The 24,261-nt window shown below is 38.2% G+C and overlaps 1 protein-coding gene across 6 annotated transcripts in view; it reads left to right on the top strand.

The window, feature by feature from the left end:
• ROBO2 (roundabout guidance receptor 2) overlaps positions 1 to 24,261 on the top strand; it is a 459,676-nt gene that overhangs the window by 286,470 nt on the left and 148,945 nt on the right. For all 6 annotated transcript variants that reach the window (XM_082046751.1, XM_082046748.1, XM_082046750.1 and 3 more), the window contains exons 3-4: positions 19,657 to 19,814; positions 21,476 to 21,596. In XM_082046751.1, the coding sequence (XP_081902877.1) occupies positions 19,657 to 19,814; positions 21,476 to 21,596 (279 nt within the window). The remainder of the gene's footprint in view (positions 1 to 19,656; positions 19,815 to 21,475; positions 21,597 to 24,261) is intronic.

Here is a 24,261-nt window from a genome sequence, read left to right as displayed (position 1 = left end):
CTGGGCCAGCTAGATTAGGCTAATGTACATACATCAGGATGTATTACACTTAGTTCTTAATACATCTCTTTAGCTGTGCCCTATAATAGCAGCTGGTATATGACTGATTCTTTGGTTGTGATGTGCTTTATTTTTTTCACATTTGAATTCAAGGCAGGAGGCAGAAGTACATGTTTTTTGAATGAAATTTGAAAAGCACTTCTAACAGATGTCGATAATTGTATGGTACTTTTGGCACTGCTAAAGGAAAGGGCGAACAGAGCTGGTTGAACTGTATTTACTGAAAATAAAACACTGTGAAAAGTTCTGCTTATTTTAGTATAGTTAGAAGTCTGAGACAATGCCCAAGTATTTGAAAAAAAAATTTCACCGTTTGGATGTCAATTGTAAAATACTGTTTTGGAGTTCAGAAATAGTCTAAATTAACTACAAGTCATATTGCTTTATTTCTGGAATCTTATTGCTTTTATCTTTCCTGACTTTTTTATCCCTTTATCTCCAGTTAGATTATTATTCCAGAACTATTTGGAGCACAGAAATGACCTTCAAAAATCCTCACAAATGTATATACCTTCATCCTTATATAAAATTCAATCTTGTCTGTAATTAATGTTTCAGTTATCCCAATTTGAATGGATCCTTGTGGCATATCTCAGCCGTATTTATCCTTTTGAAAACAGTTTTGTGGTGTTCACTGTTTTTCCTTTACTTTCAGTGTATTTCAGCTTGAACCCATTAATATGGGTACTGAACATCTGTCCTGTTTCAGATTCCTGAGGTACCCAACTCTTAACTTCTCTACCCCTGGAGAAGCAGCCATTAATTACCACTCTTTGTTTCCTATCACTTAGCTAATTTTTAATGCACAACAAGAGTTTACCTCCTACCCTATGGTTATTTATTTTCCTTAATAGTTTCTTGTCAAGGTTCTTATCACAAGCTTTTGTCAAACCAAGTAAGTTATATCTACCCAATCTCCTCCCATTCTCCTTGTTTCCTTAACAATGTCCAATAATTCAAATAAGGCAGAGACAGTATTTTCTGTTCAGGGAGGTTCAACTTTATCAATGTGTATTAAATAAATGCTTCATTGTTCTGATCTTAATCATACGCTATCAGCTACTCTGCAGCGAAAAAGAGACATCATGCCCACAATATCTTTACTTTCTTTTTCTTAAAAGTTAACATTGTAGTGCCATTTTTTTTTCCTAAATGTATAGGCAGATAGATATCTGTGACAGCACCTCTCCTGCCTTTTTATTTAGATGCACTCTGACACTTATGAATTGACATCTTCACAATTGAGCTGAAATCACAGCTGATTTTCTGTTTTTCATAGTGTTTCTTGAAAATACTTTTTTAAATGTTGTTTTTCAAACTATTTTAATCATTAAACATATTTTAGGAATACCTATGGGATAAAAATATGCCTGTCACTTTCCGTAGTGAAAATTCACGTGAATACATTTCTCTGCGCTCAAGATCCTCCCTGTAATCAGCACTGCTGCCTTGTACAGAGGCCACAAGCACTCCTCTTGCCCCCTGACTTTCTTACCATTTCTGCGTTGTTGCTACAGATGCAGTATGGGAGGAAGGGTGGAGTTTGCCAGAGCAGGAAAGGATGGCAGACATGAAGCCCAGCTGGTTTATAGGACTCCACAGGGCTACCTGCAGGCTTTGTGTTTGCGTGAAGCTGCAGCTTCTTCATGGCTGTGTCACTCCCTTCCACATGGGTAACTTCATGGTCAGCTTGGTCTTTATTTCCATACAAGGCTTCAAATTGTGCCGTTTCTTATTGCATTTCTTATTCTAGACTCTCCGATGCCTTTACACACAATTTGAACCATTTCAATTTAGGGACAAGTGAAGCAACACTTACATGTTTCTGCTTTCTTCCCTGGAGTCAGTGAGTCTTGTTTAGAGTTTGTGGAGTGTTTCAGAATCTTGAATACTAAAACATTTTCGATTTCCAAAGTTCAGTTTACATTGCTAATAAGTTAGATAAAAATAGGATGATGTTCAGATGTCTTACTGAAGTTATTGGAGAAATGCTGATAGAAAAAAAAAATCTTAAATGCTACCTCTTTCTCTAACCCCTATTGTATATCTCTCTGTGAAATATTCAATCACAGATAAAAATTAGAACCCCACATTTTTAGGTGACAAATTTCTTTCTTTACTTATTGAATGTCATACTCTTTGAAATACCAGTCCATTGTTCTAGAAGTTCCATAATAGCAAAGTTAAGAGATTCCATGGTCAGGTACGAGCTTTATCTTCATTTTCCATGTTTCCTTGTTGTTTTCCAGATCACTCATGGTCTTTGATCCCATGCTGAGTGGAGATTACACTCTCCTATTAGGCCTTTAGAGGTCCAAGGAATGCCAGCCATGCCATGTGTGGGCAATCTGCAGGCACCATTAGCACTGCTTGAGTAGCTCTTGATAACACTCCTATGAAGTCAATTAAAGACATCAGGGGGTGGGTTGGACTGCTGCTTTTGACTAACAACTCTCATTAGGAGGTGGAGGATGGGGAGCTTGAACAGGTGATTTTTAATATTTTTAAATAAGAAATAGCAAAAATGTCCAGACTAGCTTTCTCCTTTGTTTGGCATTCATTCTTTTATCTTTCCTTCCCTTCTCTAAAACAAATATCTGACAAATCTCTGCCATTTACAAATTCTGAAAGAAGCAATGACTATAAATCTCAACAAAAGAAATCCAGACAGATGGTAAAGACAACAGTAATCAGGTTAGTGTTTCAAAAGTGAAAGGAAATCTCTGGCAGTCATTTTTCAGAGCATACTCTGATCGTGGATGGCCCCTCTTGTCATGATGTGGGCTGAGTTGAGGACATCCTCTATTTTATAGAAATTTTTAGTACTGTGCAACTTGGGAAACTTGAGAGTTTATAAATATTCGGGAATATAAAGTTATTTAAAGAATTAAGTAGAATGTGATGCAGTTGTCCCTGTGTTTATATAACATATAAGCTTCTAGCAGCTGTGAAATACTAAATTGGTAGGGTGTACACCAGTGAAGCTGGTGGGTGGCCTTGCGCATGTGTATTTTGGGTGGTGAGACTAAATACTCCTGGCAGTTAACTACTAAGTTGTAAGAATAGGCGTTTCATAAAATAAATGTAAAATATAGAATAACGCACATACAAGCTGTAATAATTAGGAAATTTGAAACACAGTTCAAATTTTTGCATGTGTTTTGAAATAATAAAATCGGAGTGCAAGCATCGTCACTCACTCATTTTACAACTATCGCACAGAAATATTGGAGAAAGAGAAATGTAAAAATAGTTTTGTTTTACATACCAAGAGATCCAGTTTGATTCTTTCTGTTAGTTTAGGTTTTGTTTGCTTGTTTTTCTTTCTCCTATGTGTGATTTTTTTCATCATTGTTGTTCAGATTTTCCAGTTCTGCTTTCTTCTTCCAAGGTTTTGTTTTGAGTAAAGACAGTAAAGGCCTGAGACTTAAACTGAGTCAGGATATATATTTTCATTCTAGGAACCACCATTATGATTGAGATTAGTTCCAAGCAGGCAATGGAAGGACTTCCTATGTTTTTGAACAGGTGTTCTTCCCTGGCATGGGTGTTGTACCACTCAAGTGTCTTTAGCCTTGACATGGTATAAAACTGAAAACAAACCCTCCAACCCTGTGTAAGTCTTCCATTTTCCTTATATGACCCACAAGGTATTCAGGTGTCCTTTTGACAAATAAATTCATTAGGCTAAAAGCCATCACCTATTTGGAAACATCAACATGTTGTATAACCTCAGCAAGGAGGCACTCTGTAAGAATGTGTTGTACAGTGTTTTAACAGGAAAAGATTTGATGCGTTTTGAAATGACCACAGTATCGTGCTACAGGAGAGTCTAAAACACCGCTTCTATCTGGCAGTTATTTTGCTACAAGTTAAAAACTAATCTGAAATGGTTAGTTTAAATTCCTCAAGCCTTTTCAGTTCACAGCAGCACATCACTTGCGTTAACACTCCTGTTCTGTCCTGCTGGTGAGCCTCTCATCTCACTGCAGCTTCTCTCTCCCCGCAGCAGCAGGGGGATGCAGTGAACAAAATGACTCAGGCCACAAGAAAACACCATTTCTCTGTGTTTCTCTTTTTAAAATAATTATATCAGCCCTGAGTTAAAATGGTGTCAGTTTTGTTTGCTTATGCGTTCATATAATGAACATAATAGAAGAGTTTCAGTTTTTGAGGTTTGGATGTGCACAGCCATGATTTTGCAAATCTTGAACTAATATCAGTTGTGCTTATGTATGTCTGTTAAAATGTTGGATTTAACAGACTAGTCATCCCTCCCATATATAGCAATTGAAAACTGAGACTAGTACATTTTCTTTGCTTTTTTCTACAGCCTCTGTTGCTGATTGTTCAATTTACACAGTGCTTATGTAGCAAAAAACTAGTAAATATAGTAGAATATAGTAGGTAATTACTTCTATTACTTCTTTCTTCTTTTTTTTTTCCCTCAGTGTACCATCTATCTTTTATATTTATGGTATCTCATTTAATTTTACTTAGTCAATATGAGGAAATACAATGGAGAAGGTTTTCAACATTAATACTTATTATGCCAGTTACTTATTTTCAAAGTTGTTTATTTCTAGCCATCTTGCTGAGTGTTTGAGAGAAATGACTTACCTGTTAGTGTGTGCAATAAAGATAAAAGATTGTTTACTTGGCTAAAAAGACACATTATTTGTTTTCTTTTGAAATAGCTGAGAACGTATCATGTAAATTAGTGTAGAAACAGCAATGTGCATCTCCTTTAGAAGGCCTTGATTTGTTAAAGGAGTATCAAAATCTAATTTAGAAATATGACCCGACTTATTGTATTAAACAACAATTTTCAGTGTACACACTCATATCTCAGTAACTGTCCTGGATTTATGTTTATAAATTTTGCTAAGATATGCATTATAGGGCTGTGATTTGGACCACTGTGCCTGAAACTATGCCAAGTATGTAGAGAAGATTGTAAAAATCTATGAGACTGATTTATTTAAATAATAAAATAAGTGAATAAAGTAACTCTGATCAGCCATTTACATGTGGGAACTGAGACTGGTTAGTTGTCCAGACTCACCCTGGAAAACTGTCGTAAACCTGATAGCTTGATTTCATTTTGTACCAGCCTCATACCACAAGAATGCTGTCCTATTGCATATAAGTGGATTTTTTTTGCTTGTTTGTAACAATTGTTAATTCAGTCAACAGCTGCTGAAAATGTTATATCTGGTTAGTACTCCACTTTTTGTATTTAGATTATTTTTGTTCTAGTCAGCTATTCCCTCCTAATGGTATAGAGGTTGAAACAACATAGATCACTTTTCTCTGTTGGTCCCATTACACTGACATGTCTAACCTGCTGCATCCCTATTTGATTGTCTCTTTGATATGCTAGTCAACTTTCACAACAAGTTGGAAAAATCCATATGAGGTACATTGTGATGCATGTGTTGTTAAAGAAAGTATCTGTTTTATAGAAGTGGAAATAATATTTGAAAGCCATAGAAAAGAGCAGTGATCGATATTAAATTAGTACTTCAAGGTATCTGACATGGTATACATTAGAGAGTTCCTTGAATGACTCAAGGTTTTATAATTGTATTTTTCCCATTTCCCAGGCTGCATTCCCTGGCAAGGTATGCCAGTTTTTCTAGTAACCCTTCATTGGCAGTTAAAATGAAAGTTAGCAAAATATCTTGTACACTAATGTCATATGTCAAATAATGGACAATGGACACTCTTAGTGCTGAAGCTTGTGGGAAGACAGAACTTTTATCTCTAGCTTTTGACTTTTTTTTTTTTTAAATTAGATTTTTTACTTGCTATTATGAGAAGATACAGTGAAAACAAGCCTGGACCTTTAACTTTCACATTGAATTTCTCTAAACCAGCACAGCAATGTATTCCAATAGAAATTGTTAAAATATAAGCGATCAAGCTTCTATGGTAAGTGTCAATCTACTAATCACTTACCTCACTATAATAGTATCCGCCTTTATAGTGTAGACAAATCCTACTCCTGATGCACATACTTGGCCAGGATTTTATTACTGGCACTCTCAAGCTTGTGCTGGAAGTGAAACACAAGAAGGTGGCACACACAGTTAGCAGGACTGTGCATGGGACGTCCTTTCACCTTAGAGCTGGGACAGTCCCCGCCAAGGGGAAAAGCAGAAAAGCAAGGGTGAAGCTCCAACTCTACCGTGTGCTCAGTACTTCAGCTTGAGGGCTTCTGCCTCTGAACATGAGTTAGGGTAGATTCATAGTTACCCTGACACCCTCTAAAGCCACATCTAGGTCCCAGCTGACCTCTGTTCGGGTGTTCTATCATGTGCAAGCATATAGTGATAGTAAATGGTGAAAATTATGGTAAGGCTTTGCACTTGAAGGCCCATACATAATTCCTGGCTGTCCCTGGCATTGAAAAAAATGGTTGGAGGAATATTATATGACTTTGTTGGAAGGGGTGACTTGTAAAATATATTGGTGGCAATTTTAACTTATTATTTCGAAACAGAAATTTGCCAAGGCCTTAGACTGCTTTATATTTTAAAGTCAGTGCAGGTATCACTGTTGTTCTGTTCTGTAAACTGTATCGACATGAACCCTTCTCCCAATTGAAAAAAACAACAGGGAGTAAGCAATAACATAAAATTATTTTTAGAAAATGCATTTTTAATTACTGAGCTGCTTAATTATTGAGTACTACTGAAAATATCCTGTGAACCTCATTGCTATGCAAATGTATTCGGTTTTGGAAACAATTAAATGATAATAAAGCATTCTTTTTTCTTTTACAACATATTATTATAATGAAGCTGTTACCTCTCAGTGTGCATTTTAATGAGTTTTAAGTAACATTTTAATGAGCTCAACATTACCATAAACTCAAGGATTAGGCAAAATTGAATTTACTGGGAAAAAGGAAGGGTTCATTAAGAGTTAATTATACAGTTTAAGAAGAAGTATAATTCATTTTATGATGTTCCATCAACCAAGAATCTGACAGTAGATATATACTTATTAATAGTTGTAGAAATGCCATTATTATATTGACATAAAAACACAGGTTTGCACACTTCTGCTTGGGTTTCCAATGAAGTATTTTGTATTGAAATCCCTGGGTCAACTTTATTCTTATCCAGCTCATTATTACATCTGAGGAGAAAAAATACCAAGCTTTGTACTACTGGTTTGTAATTCTACCTACAATTTTTATAAACATCATGAACAGTGAAAGGAAAGATTAATGGATTTACCATTTCCAGTCAGATCTGAAGGCAGGTTATGAATGCATGTATTTGATTTATTATTTTTAAAAGGACTAGTAGAGATTTGAGTCCAAACTGCCAGTACTATTGACATGCCCAATCTAACAGTGATCTATTGAATGTCTGCAGTCCAGGCTCTTGGATGTCCAAAAATTGCAGGTAAATTCCCACACTCTGTGCACACGCTAGCTCTAAGTCAGCTGCACTGTACATTCAGATGTACATTCCAATGTACATTCAGGTGCTCAGGCCTTGCACAATGTGGAGTTAAACTGCTCATGTTCAGTTGCACATTGGATTTACTGCTTTGCATCTGCTGGTGTTGGCATTTCTTTTTAACCAGTTGAAAAAGTATGGAGGGTTCCAGCTCAGTGCCCAAGGTGTCTGACTAGAAAAGAAAAAGAAACAAATTTTTAAATCATAAGCAAATAATTAGTTGCACTGAATTAGTATAATGCACTTTTGTTCATAACGTAGCCCTGTGACCTGCTTTTTTTTAATTTTTTTTTTTAAATATGCATTTTGTTAATGTCACAGCCTTTTAATGGGGCAATGGAAGGCTCTGTTGAGGGTTTAAAGATTTCATGAGTTTCAGTAAAGTGGAGATGATCTTCTGTACCTTACTGTTATGGGGGAAAGAGCATTCCAGCAAATGTCTGTTTGAGAGAGGAAAATCTTAAGCTGTGCTCAGCAATTACACCAGCTGGAGCTCCGTCACTCCTACATGTGCCAGACCCAAGGGTGTGCCCTGAGAGTTGTAATTCTGATTGCTGAGCTTCAAAATGCTAAGGTGAACCTGCAGTCCTACACTGGAAAGATGATTCCTTACAAGAGAAGTCAGGGCAGTGGTGGTGTTCAAGAAGGAAGCACCTTGGATATGCACTCAAAAGTGCAAAGAAAAGCTGTTAAGCAAGTGATAAATTCTGGATATGACAGGGAGAAAGGAAAGTGCCTCTGAATATGTAATTATGAGCCACATTTAACTAAATTTCCATTTGCTCAACAGCAGAAGTGTTTCCATCTCTTCTGAGTTGTTTCCAGCTGATCTGTCTGTTGCTTAGGAAGGAAGGAAGCCCAGATGAACAGAATCATATTGTACAAATCAAGCATGCACCAACTATTGGCTGAGCATTGTTTAGCACCCCACATTTTCTCCTCTTAGAAGCTCACCTCTTTGTATGAATGTGCACATGGCACATAGAAGTATTCAGAGAGAAATGGAATATGTTCTGCACCTACATCTGGAATTGTTCAGAAAAGGAGGAGCAGAGTTATAGAGGTCCTCCTCAAGGGAGAGTTTAATTCAATTTGCCTTAATTGAAGCTGCACAAGCAAACTGCAGAATGTTTCCAGTTCTCCTGGTGTCAGAGAAATCCCACGGCATGCACTGGTTATATGAGCTATTGTATTTTATATATTCCTTATTCTAAATATAGGGAAGTATAATGCATAGTTTAACAATACACTTTCCTTGGTGGAAAATCTCGTTTAAGTAGTACTATTCTCTCCTGGCCACTCATTTCCTCTGCTTGTGATAGCTTGTCATTCTCTCAGTTGCTTATCCAGGCTGTGAACTGGGTCAGTGGAGTGATCTGGGTTAAAAATCCTCCAAACAGGAGTTTTTTTCTTTTTTCTTTATTTTCTACCCCCACCCCCCACCCCCCCGCCCCTAATTGGCATGGAAGAAAATATTTGTACTATTTGGCCTAAAAACATCTCCCAGGTGTATACTGTGGCAGGCTAAAAATTCCCTCCATCCAATCCTGTCTAGTCTAATAATCTAATCTGCCTGTTTCAATATTATACTTTGTCTATCATATGATGCTCAAGTACTTTATCTTGTCAGTATAACCTCTTGTTTTATAATGCAATTGAAGAATGACAGTAACTATATAAATGTACACAAATTCAATCTTTTGTGGAAGTTACAGACACAGGTACTATGTTTCTAGTTAAACTCCGTGCTAAGAAAGAGTGAAATGAATGACTTAAATGTGCTGAGAGGTTCCTTTTTAAAATAGTACCTCTTTTGGTATTTAATTATTAAGTGTGCTGGTGCTGGAATAGATTTTTTGTTACACTAGTAGTTTATGTATAGAAAGCCAAGGCAAGAGGAAAGATTGTAAAAGTGTTTTTATATTCTAACAGTGGGATTAACAGAGGTCTTTCAGACACTGAAGGGGAATGCGAGCCCTTCTTCTGAAGGGTTGTTCCAGCTCTTGAGTAACACACTCATTAAAGGCTGTTGTACAGGCACATCTCAGATTGTTGTTCCCTGTAGTCCGAGGTAAACAATGATCTCAGTTGTGCTGTTTGCCAGTTTTCTCTTGTTTTAAAATCATCGGCAGATGCAAAGTTACCCTAATTTTCTCTTGTACTGAACTGCCAGAGGAATATTCAGCGCCAAGAATTTGGAAAGATGTATGGCACGTAGAGGGTTTATTTTGTTCTTCTAGTTTTATTGTACTGTTCATTTTTCTGTTATGGAAATTTAGTTGTATGTGAAACAGCACTTTGGAAAAGTGGTATTAGTTAGAAAAAAAGGATTGTTTCACCTTTAATGCAATTCAAAGTATTACACTACTACATTTTCAGCATGTCTGGGAGCTGGTGTAACCACTCAGCTGAAGGTCATTTTGAGGCTCTAGCACAGCACAGTGTGACTGCAGGGTGGAGCTGGACACCCAGGTTCTGGTCTCCCCCTGTGTGCTGAAGCTCCCCTTTCAAAATTGTTGCTTCGGGCTATTACAGTTGGTCTTTGCTTCTGCTGCTTTAATTTTTTTCTTTCCTCTTGCGCGATGTAGTGAATAATAATGAGGGCAATGTGAACACTCATATTTCTTTTCTCTTTTGAAAATAGGTGGGAGAGTTATACTTCATATTGTGTAGTAGTAATTCCTGATGCTACTTGAACAGATCAAAACTGCAAAAGTTTTTCTGCAAATTATATTAATCTTTGTTTTGCATAAAGTCACAAATATGGGGCTTTTTTTCCTGTGTTTAGACTGTACAAAACTACTGTTTTATCTAGTTGTGTGTGGATCGTTTCCCAGTTGTCAGCATGTTGACAGAACTCTAATGACTCGCCTGAGAGTATTTAATACAGAGTCCACATATCACATTGCTCCTTCAGTTCTTTAGAGCTCTGGAAACTTAAATTCATTTTGCAGAATGATATGATGGTAAGTGAATTTTGCATTGTTTGAGTTAATCCAAAGGAAAAAAAAAAAAGTCATCTACCATTTTAGGTCAGTTATTACATTTGAGAGGAGACTTTTATGAGGGAAGAATTCAGTGATGAAATTTCAAAAAAACCCAACGCTTGAACAATGGAGGAAAAAAATATTCTTACTGTCCTCAGAGAAGGTGGAGGCTGAGTTGTAATGAACAATATTTGGACCATGCATCCTTGCTTTTTTAATTTATTGTTGAGTATTAAAGCTATTTTGAATGACTATAATACGCAGCCATAAGTGGTAGAGGAGTTTTGGGGCATGGGATTTTGCTGTAAATTCTTGGAGAGGGGATGTCAAATATGTCTGTAGTGGTGAGCACGCATGCTGGTGACTTGTAGCCTTCTGCTGCCCCACTCCGTGCATACACAGTTCTCCCTTCACACGGCTCTTGTTCTCCGCTATCTTCAAATGACTGGGCCTGTCTCACTTACAGCCATGCAAACATATTGAATGCATTTCCAGTCTCAATTTGCTGGGACAAATTCTAAATAAAAGTGAAAACAGTTGAGCCCTTCAGAAGATTAACAGTTAAAGAAGGCACACTTGGGTCAGATCCTGCAGGAGATGCTGAGCTTGGCCACAATGATGTGCCCATCTGTGGGACAGAGGACCTGAGGCCAACCAGGCCTGTAGAACATCTGGCAAACACCCCAAAATGGCCTATTGACATGAGGGCAGTTTGCAGGATGGGAACTGAGGTACTCAAGAAGCAGCAGACGGCTCTCAAAGGTTTTGTGCACCAGCTGTGAATGCATCTCATGCTCCGTATCTGATGAAATGTGGCGGCATGGTCTCTTTGCAATAGAGTTATGAGAGCTTATCAAGAAACATGTGCTTTTCTGTGTCTGTTTGCATATCTCGTTTTCAATTCTGACTTCTAAAAGGAGCAACACAAAAGCCCTGAAAAAAAAAATCCTGCTCACAAAAAACTCAATAGATGAGTTTTATCTTATAATTAACAGATAAGGCTTGACAGAGACCAGGGTTAGGCACGGAGATCAGGAGGATGGAAGAAAGAGAATTCCTGTGTTGAGCAACAGCCTATTTGGTTTTATGCTTTGCTTAATATGACTGAAGTATAGCAGTAATGTGGCAGTGACCCCCTGCCAAGATGGGAAAGCATCCCAGCTGTTGTGTATGTGTTGTGCATGTGTACACAAGAAGTTTATTAGAGGCTCTTCACACTTCAATGGAGCTCAGAGATTCGAGTCTGTATTATATTGGCTAAATGAAGCATATAACATTCTATATTTCTCCTACAAGAAATATTCATTAATTTGTATTCGTTTTTATGATTCTCATCTGTTCTCATTCCTTTGTTTTACTGAGAGCACTTGTATATTTTAGGTGTTTTGGCTGGGCTTAAACTGGAAGCCCAGGGGACTAAAGCAGCTAAAGTGGTTGCAGGTGAACAAACTTCAGTCTGGAAACAGAAAAAATAAAATTCCTCAATGTTGTGTCAGACTGTAGGTAGCATTCATTAGGTTAAGTATAATGCTGCAGATACCTGGCAGTGCTACTTTTGTACTCACAACAGTAAACCTGCATGTTATTACACTGTGGTTTCTGAACTTACTAATTAAATCTATACTTTCTGGGGAATCTCTGTGCTGCACTCTGTATGTGCAGTGCAGTTTCTGTGTGTTCTTCTGAAGCACCTGATAAAAAGTTCCCACCTGAATTTTGTTCAGTGAGATGGCATTGGTTTGAAAATTGTTTATATTTTTCTAATTCCTTTAAGTTTGGAGTGGGTTGGGGTTTTTTTGTTTGTTTGTTTTGGGGTTGTTTTTGTTTGTGTTGCTGTTGTTTGTTTTGCTTTGTTTTTGTTTTTGTTTTTTTTTTTTTAATTTTGCTTATTGGAACCTAAGAATGACTGTACTGCAAAAGACCAATGGTCTGTCCAGTCCAGTCTATCCTTTTTCTGACAGTAGCCTACAAGGGATTCTATAGCATTGACTGTTGTACCAAACACGGTCCTCTCTACTTCATTGCTGGGAGCGAAGCATAGTTGATGTGATTTGAAGAGTCCTCTAGTGCTTTTGGTGACGTAGTCCCATATTCTTGCTGCTAAGCAGAAATGCTGGGATACAAGTAACAATGCACTACTTCAGTTGTGATGTGGTGTTTCTTGAAGCTGTGCTTGGTTCCACATCTGATATTCACATTAGTTGGGAAAAAATAAATTACTTGCCTATGATTTTCTGAATATGTAGTCCATTAAATGTGAAGAGCATGTAAAAGCTAACGTCAGACTTTAGTTTAAAGGATCATTAAATAACTATTCCAATAAACTGCTAACTGTCTGATCCTTGTTGAATCTTAAGACTTACAACAGACCATGAACATTTTTTCAGAGTTAGCTGTCTGCAATTGTGGTACCTGTTCTTCTAGAAAGTCTCTGAACTTTGAAGCAAGTAATAGGGTTTTTAGCTTCAGTGGAATAAAACTCTTGATACCATGCCTCTTGTTAGCACTAGCAATCTGTGCAGTGCATTCATCAAGCATAATTATGCTTTAAGAATAAGAAAAAAGAAATCTGTTCTATATCTCAGAAAATTTTTCAACTTATTACGTTGTATAGCTTTAGATTTCTGAAATTACTTAAATGCAGTCTTCAGGCTATTTGCATTCATAAAGAATACTTGGTTATGCATCTTGCTTCCCTTTGCCTTTCTGGACTGTCAAAACACAGTGATGCTTTTGAAGATTTATGGCAGATGGGTAATGAGATTGCTGACTGTTAACTGCAGCATTCAGAACTCACTGGTGGAAGGAGGCGGGAGTTTAAAAAAGAGACAAGGTTATTTGGGCTTCATTGCAAGGAAGACAGGTGATAGAACTTCATTTTCAATTGGGAAGCTTAAACATAAATATGTTATGTTCCAAATGAGAACAATCTCAACTCTTCATGCCATTTAATAGTCAAATAAAATCTTTCAGAAAAAAATATGGAGGTGTCAGATTGGATTCAAGTGAGCACAATGAATCACAAGGAAAGCAAGGACAGTTTTTCAGTAAGTGTATTCAGGCTGTACTGCATATGCTTAACGCAGCACAAATAGCAGCCTTTAAAAAAATCAGAAACAAATCATAGACTAATGTCTGCAATAACTATCACTTGTATACCTGTGCAATTGTGTAAAAGGGAAAATAGGTGAGCAGTGCCCTTAATTAACTGTTGAAGAAAGATTTCCAAGTCTGACTTTTGCAGTGTGTACCGTAAAAAAGAAAGGGACAAGCCTATCTTCTTTCCTGACATTTGTGCAGTCAGCTAGTTGGGGTACTCCTCAGACAGAAATTTAGAGGAGAGAAAAAAAAAACAACCAAAACAATTATCTCTCAGTGACTCCATTTGGATTCTGTCTACTTACTTGTCAGTTCATTCACCTGATTTCTAACACTGTAATTCTCTGTTCCCCTGGTTTAATAGATTCTGTGTTTAGAAGTAAGGGTCTCTGCTTTCAGGTTTAGATATTAATGCTCATCACGAAGTCCAAATTCTACAAGTGTCTATATCTGTATGTATGAGCTGTTAGAAGTTTTAGAGGATGTGTCAGAACAGGGTGGTTTTTTCCACATTTTGGTCTTTGCTGAGGCATGAGAAAAAAGACCAAACTACCTTTGACTGCAAGTACTGAGTAGGTTATTAAGCACAGAAGCACATGAAATACCAAGTGAGAAAAAGGAATGAAGCCAAAGAAAATTGGTGAATCTGCAAGGAAGATTATTTTTCTTTTGTTTCTTGATACAGGTATCTCCCTGCTACTCTCTTCCTCACTTTGATTTCTAGGGACCTACTAATCAAATATTGTTGAAGCTATTTGACTCTGAAAAAAATCCTACCACCTCTCAAAATTAATGTCATGGGTTTGAGGCTCTATTTTAAAGTCAAGTCTGTACATTTTGAGTCATGGTAAATTAGCCTCCTATGCGATCTCTGCATCAGGAGATAGGTGAAGGATGGCAAAAAGAACAGGAGGAAAAAAGTGTATAGTTCCATATCATCCTTTTTTTTAAAAGAAGATAGTTTTTGCCAGGCAGCACACATGCAGAGAGAGCTCAGGAACTCCCTGAGGGTGTTGCCTAGAACTATTGCCTAGGTTGTGATTTTTTTTGAAAATTTATTTACAAAATGTGACAAAGGCAGTTGCTGAAACAAAGAGGTAGGGCAGCGTCATCCTCAAACAAAGTGTATTATTATTCTTCATAAGGAAGGTTGTCTGTGACCCTTTGTTTTTTTTCTGCCACCTCATTTCAGCAGGTAGTGCTGGCTTGCTCAGAGACCATTTCAGTAAATCATACACATTAGCCAAGTTCTAAAATGCCCCCCTGAAACATACACTACCTAAAGTATAATAATCCTTGAATCTGTCCACTGCATGACATCTGGGCAGTTACTTGACATAATAACTCATGTTGATTGTGCATATTGGTGTGTATCAGAGGAGAGCCAAAAGCAGTGGTGGAGAGATTAGGATTTAGGAAAATGCCTGTGGGGTAGTGCCTTGGATCAGGGGAGACCTACCTGCCTGTGGTGAGCAGCCTGCTACTGATGTGGCTGTGTAAAATCTTTATATGAGAACATTATTATCCTGAGATAAGCACAAAACAAAGCAGGAGAGGGAAGATAAACTACTAGGACCCAAGTTACAGAAGGACATTAATATTCACTCAATATCTCTTTATACCTTCTAGTAAGCATGGCAGATGTAGCTGTGTTTTAAGACATTATCATTCACTGAAAGAGGCAAAGTCTTTCCCTCCCTCCCATCCCCAGCAATCTCAGATGTTCACCGTGCGCACCGGGGGAGGAGGTGGAGAGCCGAGCGCTGGTGGGAGAAGAATGCAATTATCCCAAAGCCTCCTGACGGGCATCCACTTTTTCCTTCCAGCTTAGCTGCTCTGACCACAGGCTGGGGGCTCGTGGGACATGGACCAGATTGAAAAAGTGGAAGCAGACAGATGGTTATTTGTAATCATCATGTAAATGTAAATCCTATAAAAATGTTTTCTTTCTAAAGGCCTGAAAGCTGTTGTAGTGGAAAGCAGGATTAAGGCATGGATATCTAGCCTAGAATAATTTTGACCCTGACGCTTTCCCTCCTACCCTATAAACGTTGCGGCTTTATCTCCGCTTCCTTTAAACAAATTGCTGGAGCCTCTGTTGAGGAAATTAATTCAGTTTCCATGTAATTCCCTGAGTTTATGAGCATCAGTTTGACCGAGGCCTGGACTGGGGCCTAAGCTGGCAGGTGCTTGTGAGCAGTTGCCTTGGGAGCGGGGACTTATTTTTAGTTCCTTCTTCCTCAGTCGGGCAGGTGCGTGCCCTGTCAGCGTTTATCTCTGTGCTGCCCTTGCTCGATGTGCTTGTTTTCTGTGATTGCGCTCACAGGTACCTGTAAATGGCCCTGCAGGACTTTGTGTGCCTTAAAGACTGATGTGACAGCTCACAGACATCTATCTTGCTTGAGCAGCATCAACTTGTTTGAGCTACAAAGAGACCGATCAAATTTTAATTAACTTTTGTCCACAGCACTGTTATCGGCCACGTGTACGATTTAGCTGTCCTTTCCAGCTCTTTGGTCCCCTGGTGCCTTTCCAGATAGTGAAGAGAAAGCTTTTGCCCTTCTGAGGCTTTGTCTCTCAAAATGTGAGGGTGTTTGTGCTGCCCTGGGGCTGCCTTTGGGGCCGAGCGGCTGCCTCCGGGTTCCCGTGCTCCCAGGAGACCAGGTGCCCTGCAGACCCAGTGCAGGCACGTGGAGTGGGATGCTGGCAATCACTCTTTTTGGCATCCCTTGTTAAATGTGGGGAAACACCCATGGCAAGCACAAAGGGAGCTGTGTACCTTGCATTAAAGCTGGAATAAAGTAAAAAAAAATAAAAAAATAAAATAACAGGGGATGGTGAAGAAGAGGAGTCTGATGGCAGCATTTTGCCATTTGTGTTGTATTTTTAAAACACTGGTATTCATACCCCGCCAAGAGGGCCTTGAGGAGGGCTGGGTGCTTGAGTGAACAAAAGCCTCTTGCCAGCGTGTGGAGAGGGCGATCTGCTCAGGCACACTCATGGTTATTTGGAAGTATTGCGGATAATCAACTGAGTAATATTCTTGCAGCTCTCAACCATTTTTCTGTTTTCACAGACGATTGTGCCATTAGATATGGTGGATGCACTAAGCTGTACTCCAGCTTTTCCATTTACCATGCTAATAAGTGTGAACTCAACTTCCAGTTGACGCTTCTTTCTTCTATGGCTTTCTGTGCCGTGGGAGCGGGACAGCTGAGCTCACTCTCCGGTCTCCTCCTGCACGCACCCTCCCTCTTCCCTGCTCCTTCCTCGGGGTGATGCTGGGATGTACTGGGATGGCTGTGCTGGTCAGATTAACATCTGAGATTTGTGTTGTCATTGTTACATTGCATTAAAAGCACTGAAACACAGGAATGGCAGCCCATGCCCTCTGCTCTTTGCTTTGTTTTTCTCTGTGCTTTTATTATTAGTCTTTTCCTTACTTTACCTGACTTTTTGTTTTTGCTCTCGCTAAACTTACTCTTAAACTTACTCTTCCTCTCTGAGTTTCTTTCTTGTTTTAGTTTAAATTCCACACATTTTTCTCTTATCTTTGTCTTTCTGCCTCTGCTTTATTTTTTCCCTGTTTCATTTTCCTCCATTCTTTGTTTTTCTCCAAAACACAGGATGCTTTAGATAGAAATAGTGAGATAAATCTATTCAAGATTCACATATGTGCTGAGGTACAGAGCAAGATTCAGTAAACCCTGTAGCATCAATTTTGTCTTCCATTCAAGCCAGATTTGCAGTAAGACTTGGCTAAAGGAATGTGATAAAATCAAATCACCTCTTAGCCTCATATTCTGAGGCTGATTGGAACCTTACACAGTTGCTGGGATGATTCAGAGAAAGTTAATGTAATTTGCTGTGTATTACCCCAAGAAACTGCATTTGTCAGCTTCATATAGCAGTGTGAAGTGTTCAAGGAAAATGTTTTCCTTAATATTGCTGCCAGGAGTTCGGACTCGCGAGTATGAAGTGATTATATCATGGGATCTGTTGATTTTCTGGTGTTTTTCCACTGATGGATTTGCACTGAAGTTCTGTAATCATACAAAGAATCAAACCAAGAAAAATTAATATTTATTTTGTGTGTAATAATAGTGGAAGAAGCTGATGTTTATTCATTTGTCGGTTATATGAAAGAGGGCATAGCACTCCCTAGAAGTATTTTTTCTTCCCGTATATCATACTGATCACAAAGACACAGGAAGATGCTTCCTAAAATAGGTGGTTTTATAAGGTTGGTTTGTTTGTTTTTGTTGTTTTGGGTTTGTTTTTTTGTTTGTTTGTTGTTGTTTTCCTGGTTCTTTCCCTGGAATTGCTGTGGTATCAGCTTTCTCAGCTTTGCAAAATCTTGTAATGCGAAATAGTCAGCAGCCCATGATCTTCAGCATACTGTTTCTGTGTTGTGCATTGTGTAAGTTATTTCCTCCATTTGATCTTGAAGCTCTATGCATTCTATTTCTGTCAGTTTGATTATTGTGAATCAAAAGCGTATGAATGATTCGTATTAATCAGAAATATTTGGGGGTTGAGTCTTTCATTATCTGTTGGGAAAATGTATCAATTTGGTATGTCACCTGAGAAGACTACAGGTTCTTGCCAGAGCTGCATTTGCTGCCAGCTGTGTCCTGTCACTTTTATTTTATGTTTCCAAGAGCAAGACCTAAATAATCACTCTTTCTTGTGTTAGGAAAGGAATTAACTCCCAATTAATTTCCTCCTTCCTCTGGGATCTACCTGTGTATCCCAAAATGGGGAACAATAAAAGTTACCTCGTGTCATTTTGAGTGCCACAAATAATACAGCACACTCACCTCAGCCCATTCAGAGACCAATTCTTGTACATATTCATCATATTTTCTTCTGGCTTATTACAGAACAAAAAAATATTCAGTTCCAAATGTTAATATGGGGCACATTTTATTAACAGTGAAAGCAGTAAATTATCTCTGCTTATGAAATGAGACTGAGCAATTTCTGCTGAACTCTTCCTGACTTGCCCCTTCACTAGGATACAATGTTTTCTAATTTCTCAGAGGGCCCTGGTTCCATTAAGGGCGAGAACTGTTTTAAAGCTGTAATGAAAGCCATACGTAGCTGAAACTCAAGGAGGGGAAATGCCCTAAATTCTATTTCAGTAGCTCATCTAGAGCTATTTTCAGTTTTATGTTTATAAGAATGTCAATTAACCTAGAGACTGGAACACACATGGAAGAATAATGATGAAGTGGATATAATTTTAACACACTGAAGCCAGCTAGTTGGACCTAATCCTTCTTTATAGAAGCTTGATTTACATAAGAAGCTGGCCTGTGTTGCCTAATTTAGTTCTCAAACAGCTTGGTGATTTAAATGCTCTTTCCTTTCGATGTCATGGGGCAGCAGTGGTTAAAGGTGCAGAAAAATTACTACTAAAAATATAAAAGGAAAAAATATATATTCTGGAAGCACGCTACCATCAGCTTGAATTTTCTGACATCCTTCACAACAGGTGATCACTTTGGCATGTATTTGGTGATATTATTATTATTATTCTTATATTATTAATAGCAATACCCTTGATTGAGATGCAGTCCTGCAATTTGGTGTCAGTTGTGTCACTTCTTTACCTAGCGTATGCTGAAGATCCAGGCAAGCCAGATATTCGGCGTGTTGTATTCTTTTATGAAAAGAACTCAACATCAGACCTGCAAAGCTACTTTTGCAAAGGTGGAAAATGATCCTGTCAAGGCTAAAAAGAGTAATGGGTACTACAGATCTTTCTAATTTAAGTGCAGAGCAGTGTTCTTACCTGGAGAAAAAAACGAGGGGAAAAAAAAAAAGAAGTCTGTGAAATCTGCTTCCATTGGATAAAAGGTCACACCTCACGAATATAGTAAATATAAGGTGCAAAGTCATCACCTAATAATGGTTGAGACTTTTCTGTTTGCTTGATTAATATTATATGTATCTGCATGTATTTTTCTCCCCAGTTGCAATGTCATCACTTCTGGTAATTCTTTTCTTCTTTCCCTCATTTGTTACGTTAGTGCTACGGGATGACTTCCGCCAAAACCCTACAGATGTTGTGGTGGCAGCTGGGGAGCCTGCCATATTGGAGTGCCAGCCACCTCGTGGACACCCTGAGCCTACCATCTCCTGGAAGAAAGATAAAGTCCGTATTGATGACAAAGAGGAGCGGATCAGTGTGAGTACAACTGAGGTGGACATCTATAGGCACTGTACCTGTGTTCAAGCCCTGCAGCTGAGTGCAGCAGAACTTTACAGCTTTATAGCCTTTCCCACAGACACTCATCATTACCCTTAGCAGTTTGCCTCTCTGAGCTTTCCAAAATGAGGGGGAGAAGGTTGTCTATTTCTTCTGGTTTGTATCTCCAACTTGAACTTCCTTGAGGCTTGAATTGTGTAACCGGTGCAACAGAGATCCATTGGAGCTGTAGATTTGGTCATGTAAGGTGCTCTGTTAGATGGGGGACTCAGTGCATGTCTTTGACAGATTTAGCCTTATCTTTTCTAGATCTCAGTTCACTGAAATGAGATCTCAGTTAATTGGAACAAGAATATCAGGTCTTATACCAGAGAAGTGCTTTAAAGATAAAATCAGTCATATCTGTGAGGTACACAAATACTCTGTGGGGAAAAAACCGACATCTTAGGATGACATTGGTAATGTGTTTAGTGTAATGATTGGGGTGCACAGTTTAAATAAATGCTGAAGTTACCCTCTAAAGAGTAATTGTTCCTGAATAGGAACACAGCTTGTGTAAATGAGTAACACTGGTTGAATTCTGTGACAGTTCATTCCATGTACTGAATGAAAAAGGGTCCAAAGCAAATACCTAACTTATCAAGTGATTAGAGATGACATCATGGTATGTGCAAGCAAATGGGATAAATTAAGGGTGCAGCAACACATTTCATTCCTAATTTTTGGATGCTTATCTTTTCACTGTTAATATTCCTTTAAGAAAGTTTTGTCGTGTATAATGTTAGGTAACTCACTCAGTGCTGACCTTATTAAATGTGGAAGTACTATCAGGAAGCTTGTTCACTGCTTTGGATGCTGAAGGAAGTATTTCAAGCTAAACAAGCTAAGTGGCTGCTGTTTGTGGGCTAGTCTGTCTCTGCTGGGGTCTGCTGAAGAGTAGAGGAAGCAAGAGTGGCAGGGAACTGGTTATAATTCCCTGACTCTTGTTTCCTTGCTATATTCCTAGCTTATTCTGGAGCACCCCATTGTCCAATTTTTCATGCTGTCTGTGACTTCACAAGCTGCAAATTTGTTATTTTATTTCTTTCAACTACCCTGCCCTTTCACTCTCTAAGCACCCTTTGTAGCCAGGAAAATGTTAAGTCTTACAGGAGTCAGGTGAATTATCAGTCTGGCCTAATTTCAGTCTGTTTGTTTCAAGGAAAAGAGAAAATCTGTCCTAAGCAGTGAGCAGGGAAACTGTTCAGACACCAGTAAAATAAAATGAGCTAAATAATACTAAGTAAATTGCCTTTTTCTTAAGCGAGATATCCAGTGTGCTTTACCTATCACCATACAAGAAATATAAGTACTCTGCGTTGCCAAAGTGGCAGCAAGAAGTGTAATCTTTGAAATGTAAAGCATTTAATGAAAACGAAAGAAAAAACTGAAATGTGGTTAAAATCTGTCAGGAGGATAAAATGTGTCCTAGAAGAGCTTTAAGATATTCAAGTATATAGGATTATAATTTTCAACTATACACATATTCATAAACAAAACTTTTAAATGCCATAGTTGTGGAACTTTCTGCCTGAGAAGGTAGCTTTTTTCTGATCTTGTGTTGATCTGAAATTAAAAATATATTCCTTGTTTTGAAATAGATACGTGGTGGGAAGCTGATGATCTCCAACACAAGGAAAAGTGATGCCGGCATGTACACTTGCGTTGGAACAAACATAGTGGGGGAGCGAGACAGCGACCCAGCAGAGCTGACCGTTTTCGGTAAAGTGACTCAAGCTTTTGTTTTCTTTTCAGTATGAATGACAAAGACTGAATTGACATGGTTGATTCATCAAAATACGAGACAAAACAAGATTAACAAAACACAGTAGTACTGCTTAAGCTGCATTTCACAGTTTCTGAAGAAGAGCAGTTTTCAAAGGCTGCAATTTATAATTATGGAGCTGTGATGGTTCAACACTTTCCTTCTAAGCACAGAGTTTCAGTCTAATTGGAGGTCCTTGGTGATATGCATGCACTCAGAGATGGTAATGCAGGACATAATGCTCTCCTTCACAAAATTGCCAAATGTAATTAAGCCACTTCTAATATAGATGACAATGTCTGCTTAACAGAGATTTGGACCAGCATTGTCTATTTAAATAATTCCTTATTCCTGGGGCTGTGAAATCAAATCTTTGTAGGAGAGCACAGAAGAGATCAATTGATCAGTAAAAAGTCATTGGGGAATATCCTAAGATAAACTTTTTGAATATATAGAGAGACTTTCGTCATTTGTTTTGTAAAGGGCATGAAACAGCTTTTCATCTTGTAAGCCAAGGCATCATTTAGGTTTTTGGTATTGCTGAATGAATCAAAAACAGACATGTTTCCTGTATGAAAGAGCTACTAGACCTGATGGGCAAGGCAAGAAGTTGTTAGGAACATTTGCCCTGTGTTTAGGGTCAAGAGCAAGAATAGAGTAATACTGAACCTAGAGCTGGATCTGTCCTGCTAACAACCAGGTAAGAATCAAAGCTGCAAAATCCTGCTATGGTACATCCTACAGTCATGATGTTTTTATTTACCATTAACTGTGTTTTTGTAGGAATTAGTCTAGACATCTTGAGCAAACAAAATAAAATCAATAAGGAAAAAAAAAAAACAACCTCACTGCTAAAGAAAACACATACATATATCCAAAAGAGAAAGAGAAAGAGGAAAGTGTTGATGTCCTTCCTGCTACACCTCCTTGATATAATACCAAAAATTCCAAACAAGGCTGTTTGGAATTCCAGTAAGACCCTCTGTAGAAATCCTAAGGTCCTTTTTGAAGCATGTGCTCCTAATTTTTTACCTTCTGCCTAATATGGTGCACTGGAAAACCCAGTCACACATATTGCCATCCGTGTTTGCATGTATGTGCAATTTAGCATTTGTTCATCTGCTTTAAAAAAAACATATTATGGGATTCACGAAAGGCATAGAAAAGTTTCTGCTAGACAAGATCTGTGGGTGACTGAGGATTCGCTGCATGACTGTAAAGGCTTCCACTCTACTTTGTTGCGGATTCATGGAAGCATATGACTTTTAAAGACAGAACTAGAATATCTTGGGAAAAAAAAAACAAAACAGAAAGGATATCTATCACATTATTATGTTCTTTGCAACCAATTGTTGAAGTTGTGCCTTTATACAGATGTAAGAGAGACATGACATGTCTTCTTCATCAGTTTAAGTACTGATAATCTCTAGTAATACTCCCTGTGGATAGCAAGCAGATTGCAGTCCTAAACTACAAAGCCTTAAGAAATCCTTAAGAAAATAATTTGTTAAAAAGCATTGAACTGTAGGAATGAAAACTGAAATTTGCATGTAATTTCATATCCTGCAGAGCTACAAAAAGTATTAGGTTTGTCTTGAGGTGCAAAATATTACATAGCCAATTACGATATTCTGATTTTTTTTACAGGATTTAATCATAGCAATCAACTTGTAAGACACAATCTAAGTCTATTTTGTGAACACTGAACAGAATCAGCAATAGATGAAATTAGATATTTAAATTCTTCTTAATTGTGTTAGACTACCTAAAGAAAATTTTATTTAAAATTCCTTTCCTCTCTGGCTATCTTCCTGTCTAAAATTCCTCTTTTATCTAGGTATTCCTTTCCTATCTTCCTTTTTGCTCTACAAGAATAGCGTGCAGGAATCAGGTGCTCGGTTATGATTTACTGTTAGACGATTTGACTGTCCTGTGTCCATTTCCTGGCTGCCACCTGGCCCTGAAGCGCTCTGTTGGTGTATTGGGCTCACTGTGTGGTTGTATCCAGGTTAGTCCTGGTCCACTCCACACAAACAAAGGTGGCTTGGCTTTGCTCCCTACCAGCAGAACAGATGTATTCCATTCCTGAAGTCCTTGCAGCAGCTCATGTGTGGGTGGGTGCATGCACAGTGCACTGGAGATCATTATCCCTGATGTTTCCAGGAAGCAATGTATCTACTGGGCAGTCCGATCAGTTAAAGCATACAGGATAAATCCAATAAATCCAGCCATGCTGGGGAATGGCAGATTGGCTGTGCGTGTTCAGATCGACTTTACTGAACACAGACAAAACCATGGTCATCTGTTAAGTCCCCAGCCTTCCTCTAATATGACTCACAGGTTTGAGGAACATGGGAATACTGGAAACCTTGAAAAAAAAAATGCTAAAAATATCATTATACTTATATATTATTCATGTGTCCAACTTCAACTGTTTCGGACATATTTGAAAATGGGCTTTATAATAAAAATGAAGATAGCTAAGAGACTTAGAGAATTTAATAAAGGGGCTGGCAGACCTACAACTGGTGCTGATTCTAGAGAGGAATGTGTATTAATTAGCTGATAATTAATGTCTCTATTCCTTTTCCAAATAACGAACCCCCAAACCCTTTCCATAGT

The sequence above is a fragment of the Streptopelia decaocto genome (assembly GCF_964273445.1).
Source record: "Streptopelia decaocto genome assembly, chromosome: 1".
Classification (NCBI taxonomy): domain Eukaryota; kingdom Metazoa; phylum Chordata; class Aves; order Columbiformes; family Columbidae; genus Streptopelia; species Streptopelia decaocto.
This window is presented reverse-complemented; position numbering and strand designations above follow the sequence as displayed.